Here is a 5,605-nt window from a genome sequence, read left to right as displayed (position 1 = left end):
TAATAATTTTTCTTTAAGGTGCAAAATTAAATTTTACCTATATCTACAGCTATATAACAAAATAAAATAATATTAATATATTATTCATCATTGTTATTGTATAGTTTTATTTGTTATAGACATTATTTAAATTATAAGAGAAAATAAAAATTTCATACGAAATAAAAAATTTAAAAAATTTAAAAGGAATAATATATTGTGTGCAATAGTTATATTTTTCCAACTTAACCTTTATTTAAATTACATTAGGTATATCATTATGTATTTACTTGGTATATATAAATCTGTATAAAACATTATTTTATATTTTAGGTTCACAAATATATATTTTTTTAAGTGTAATAAGTGTTTAATTTGTATTGCTGAATTCATGTATTATGTGTATTATTATTTATTTTTATTAATTAATTAATTATTGAATATTATCAATATCAGTGTTCTTATTATTGTATTTTGATTTTCGATTTATTATAATTTTTGGAGCGTTTGTTGCCCAATATTCTTACATTTGTATTTTTTATTAAAATTATTTAAAAATAAATCCACGTAGACTGCGACTTATATGGGCTTCTCATATCTGCAACACAAAATTCACCCTAAACAATAGATTTTGCCAACTTCCATTCCTTGTAACAAACTTACCTCAAACACCTAAACCTTAATGACAAAATATTAATGCACAAAACCCTTCTCAAACCGATATGAACCTACGGAATGCAGCTCTGGGGTTCAGCCAAATCCTCATATTATACTATGAATCTATAACCACACTCTACAATCTACATAATGATCTCTCTATTCCTCTTCTCCAAAAAGTGGACAACACTTAAATAAAAGATTTTATTTCCATCAACGCAATCCACTTGTAACTGAACTATTAGCTCCTAACATTCCTAATGATTTATAACACAAATGGTGCTTTGACCTATTCGCTGAATAAGCCAACAGAGTTATAATATCTGTATCATTGTTTCATCAATAATTAGCAACAATTTGTTTGTGATTATTTTCACATGTAGGAAATAAAACTAAAGAAAGGTGGGCCAACTTTACGTAGCCCACATTTCACCCTTATATTTAAAAATGATTTCATTTGATTCCTTTTAATTAACAAGTAATATTGTAAGACCTTAAAAGAATTTGCAACTCCACCCTACACCAGATACGATATCACTTTATAGCTAATAATAAATATACATCTATATTATATTGTAGGTATTTACAAATAATTAAAATGTTCAGTTTTTTATTAATGAACATTGATTTGTTTGGCTGGCAGAGTATCTTCGCTCAGAATTGTTTTTTCATATAAAATTACTTTATATCATTAAATTGAAAATCAACACATTCATTAAAGTGACCTTTAATTTTTATTATGCATTACAACCACATAATATAGGGAATGCAATATGCAATTAGTAAATACCTAACTCGTAAAATATTGGTTGAGGTTAACTCAAGTTATTAAATAATAGATGAACCACTAAGCTTAAAAAATTCGCACTGGTCGTACAGTGGACTTGGAAATTTATTTATGGAATTTCAATTAGTTGCCAATTATATGGAATAAGGAATTGAATGAGACCAGTAAGTAGTAACCAGTATCGAACATGTGGGTGAAAAAAGGAGGGCTGCATGAAATCGTAAACTTGAATAGGTATTATAGGTAGTAGGTACTAAACTAAATATGTCTAAATAAAAAATTTTGGAATGTGGAACATTGAACAATTGCTCGTGGAATAAATATTTCTCAGAACAAATGTTCATGTTGGATATTAATTAAATTTGAAACAATCATCAACTACCTACGACCAACCAAATTTAAAGAGCGGAATTCGGCCGGTAAAATCAGAGTTAATACGGACCGTAATATACGATATACGTGGATTACGCCAAGGCATTGATTATATATGTATAAATATATAATATAATATCAGTGGACGACACACCGGTGAGTAATTACAAAATTAACTAGAAATTAAGCCCGATTCGGAATACCCGAAATGCCCCCCATGCAATTATACGTAAATAGATTAGCTTTGATTTTTAATTTTTCTAGAACTTAATACTTATTTATTATTAACAAAAGTGGTACTAAAACCTTCAGGTACCTATAACAGTAAACAAACTGGTGACGATACGTTGAACGGTGTGGATATGTATGCGTTACAGGCGTTACAGCTTACAAAAAATCGGGACTTGCTTATAGGCCATGACAAAATAAATAGGTATGTCAGCAACTCGTGATACGCATATCTGTGACGTAAGCATTTCTCCAACAGGCTGAGCGGTGTAGCGGTGGTGGAGTCTTCGTCGGCGGCGGCAATTGCGGCAGTGACGGCGGTGGACCAATGAGAACCGGAGAAATGCTACGTCACAGTACACGGTTGGGACGGAGGGTGGGTGCGCTAAACCGGTAATATTGCTGACATACCTATTTATTTTGTCATGTTATAGGCTATAGCATAGACCACGGTCGTATATAAGACCGTGGCATAGACATATAATAGAATTATTATAGAAGATAATTATTATCTACAAACCTTGACCAGGGTCAACAGTAGTAGCATTGATAAAGGGTCGTAGTCTCTAGTATCACAAAATTGATGAAATTTGAAATTTCATCTATCCTCAATTCTGTGATAATTTATAGTACTCGACAGGCGCTAAGTACTATAAAAAAAAATAGTCGCTTTATGATCAATCTCGACGAATCACGAGTTTTATGCATTTCAGTGGTTGTAAATACCGTAGTCTATTATCGATTAAACGATATTTTGTCGTTCTTTAAGATGCCGTTTTACGCTGTAATTTTCAGGACTTCGAAAGCCGGTGCAATAGCCAAAAACTGGTAAATTTAACTTAGACAGTAATGTGCACTTCAACACAGGACATAATACTAAATATATAACAAATTGCTTACGTTTTCAATTCATATTTTGTGTTGTTACAGTTCATTACTAATTAGTAATTACTGTCGGAATACTATTTTTTTTTATCTTGATTGTCATTATGTGAAATGTTAAATATATTATCTGGCTGCTTCTAATTTCTTATTAATTATTGTATTATCGATTTGTAGGGAGGAGGCTCGTGGGTTGAGAGATGCTACTCCTAATTCTTATGCCAAGAAATTTGATACAAAAATAGAAGCTGAAAAATACATCAAAGATTTCAAATATGTGTGTATAGAAAATACACAAAGCACTAATCATAGATCATCACTAGATCATTTCAAAGGTGCGAAAAGAAAAAGATCCGATAATCCATTATATCCAATCAGCTCAGTGAAAGACCATATAAAAAAAGTATTTACTATATTTATGTTTTAATACATTAATAAAAAAGTTGCTAAGACATCACTCTATTTTCTTCAGATAAAAATAGCATTCAGTGATTTGCGAGTTGCTGTATCATCATTTTCAGGATTATCGGCGACCTGTGAAGACCAATTGAAGATTTTAAATGATGAAGTTATTGGTAAACTTCATGAAATATTGAATGTGAATGAAACTGAATCCATAGACAATTTGTCGTTAGTTGCTACAACAAAGTATGTTTACTGATGACTATTTAGTATGAAATAATGTTATAATTATCTTGAGCAGTATAAAAGAAAAGATTTATAGGTATGATTTATTTTGTTTCAGTTAAATTTTCTGAACTCTTGTTAACAGATTTTTTTCATTATTATATTTTTTTATACACTAACTGAAATATTATTTTAGCATTACAATTTGTTACAATAAATTGTTCATCAGAAATCATATTTAATTCTATAGTATTAGCCACTTCATAGTTACATAGTACATTCCTGGATTGTAACAAACTCATAAATGTTTGTAATATTTTAATGTTTCATTTTAGTACACCGTTAAATAAAAACCTGATATGTTCTTCAAATATTGATGCTATTGATGGTACCGACTTACTCCCGTCTGAACTAGAATCAGCAAGTAATTATAACTGTTCTTAAATGTAACATAATTTAAATAATTATTTGTTCATTAGTTTTCATTTTGAATGTTTATTTCAAAACTTGATTGTTAAACTTCTTTAGCAATATTTAAGATATATTTTTACAAAAAAAAAACAAAATACTAACACCATTTACAATTTAGAAAAATCTTTTACATTCAATGAAGAAAATCAAGTTGTTGTTTATACGGATGGTGCTTGTTCAAACAATGGCTATAAAGGAGCATGTGCAGGGGCAGGAGTATGGTTTGGAAATGACCATCCTCTGTATGTGTTTTTTGTAATAAATCATGTTTTAGCTTAATATTGATATTAATAATTTTATTAGGAATTTATCAATAAGAGTACCTGGAACACAAACTAATAACAATGCAGAGATATTTTCTACTATTAAAGCAATTGAACGTGTTTATTCTACTGGTAATTAACAAAAACATTATTTTTGCAAATTTTCCAAACAGTATTAATTTATGTTTAGGTCTCACTAGAATAAGTATACACACAGATTCCGATTTCGTCATTAAAAGTGTAAATGAATGGATGCCACGTTGGCTGTCTAAAGGATGGAAAACCAGTGCAGGTGCTGAAGTAAAAAACAAAGAAATGTTTATGATATTAAATAAAAGAATCCAGTCCATGGATTCTGTTAGCTGGGTAATATAAATACAATTTTCTTTAAATTTTGTTTAATGTTTAATAAAGATTTTCTTTTTAGACATACGTTCCTGGTCATAAAGGGATTATCGGTAACGAAGAAGCCGATAAGTTAGCCAGGATAGGGGCTAAGATGTAGGGGTAAAAGTTTTAAATTAATCTCACTTTTGTTATTAACCAGTTAATTTTGTATGTTTCTTATTTCAAATTAACGATGAACAAATGTGAATATTTATAGTCTCATATCAATTTTGTATCCATTTATTCAAAAGCGATAATGTGAGACATGCAAGATTCAGTTTATGTATGTATATTTAAAAAATAAAAACTAACATTTTATACTTAAAAGAATGGGAATGTATTATTTCTTATATCAGTTTTAACAAAAGCCATTTTCATAGACAATAAAACATTATTTGTTTATTTAACTCATAAGTTGATTTGGTACTATTATTTTAGTCTTTTATGGAAAAAATATATCTAAATGAGAAATTTTTTTTATATGTGTAGATATTGTATTAAAATTAAGTTACCAAACCTTTTTTTTTTTTTTAATAGTCAACATTTATTTTTATTTTGTAGATTTAAAGATTGAATTATAGTGTCACATAACTACATAAATCTAGAAAGCATCAATCTGCATTCAAGTCCAAAAGTATCTATATTTTCTAATATTTAGATTTGGAAAAATTTAAATAAGCTTCAATAAAAATTAAAAGCTTATTAGGTATTATATATATATTTTATATTCTTCTGCTATGTGGAATGTTGATATTTTCAGGTGTAGCTGCCAATGTTGATACACTATTGTTTTGTTTTGAACAGAATACATTTATTCCATGAGGTTTGGAGTAAATTTAACAATACTATAGCATCATGAGTTGTAAATTCTGAATGAAGTGGTAAAAACTAAAAATGTATTGATTTTATAATGGTGTTTTGTTAATATTTTTTTTTTTTTGTCGGTCATCAC

The 5,605-nt window shown here is 28.6% G+C and overlaps 1 protein-coding gene across 1 annotated transcript; it reads left to right on the top strand.

Moving 5' to 3' along the window:
• The first annotated feature begins 2,781 nt into the window (after positions 1-2,781).
• LOC100570279 lies at positions 2,782-4,980 on the top strand. Its single transcript, XM_008191330.3, has 8 exons — positions 2,782-2,851; positions 3,083-3,308; positions 3,378-3,553; positions 3,868-3,956; positions 4,122-4,245; positions 4,307-4,398; positions 4,457-4,632; positions 4,694-4,980. Exons 1-8 carry the CDS (start codon positions 2,793-2,795, stop codon positions 4,769-4,771), a joined length of 1,020 nt encoding a protein of 339 aa, XP_008189552.2. The 5' UTR covers positions 2,782-2,792; the 3' UTR covers positions 4,772-4,980.
• Positions 4,981-5,605: the final 625 nt, after the last annotated feature.

Source organism: Acyrthosiphon pisum, unplaced genomic scaffold (assembly GCF_005508785.2).
Source record: "Acyrthosiphon pisum isolate AL4f unplaced genomic scaffold, pea_aphid_22Mar2018_4r6ur Scaffold_11865;HRSCAF=12488, whole genome shotgun sequence".
Classification (NCBI taxonomy): domain Eukaryota; kingdom Metazoa; phylum Arthropoda; class Insecta; order Hemiptera; family Aphididae; genus Acyrthosiphon; species Acyrthosiphon pisum.
This window is presented reverse-complemented; position numbering and strand designations above follow the sequence as displayed.

What these genes read in the sequence shown, in the direction of transcription:
- LOC100570279 (XM_008191330.3), top strand. Translation starts at nt 2,793, where the DNA reads ATGCCGTTTTACGCTGTAATTTTCAGGACTTCGAAAGCCGGTGCAATA. An exon ending in GGTGCAATAGCCAAAAACTG is followed by an intron (nt 2,852 to 3,082) that starts GTAAATTTAACT and finishes ATCGATTTGTAG; the next exon opens with GGAGGAGGCTCGTGGGTTGA. An exon ending in TGAACGTGTTTATTCTACTG is followed by an intron (nt 4,399 to 4,456) that starts GTAATTAACAAA and finishes ATTTATGTTTAG; the next exon opens with GTCTCACTAGAATAAGTATA.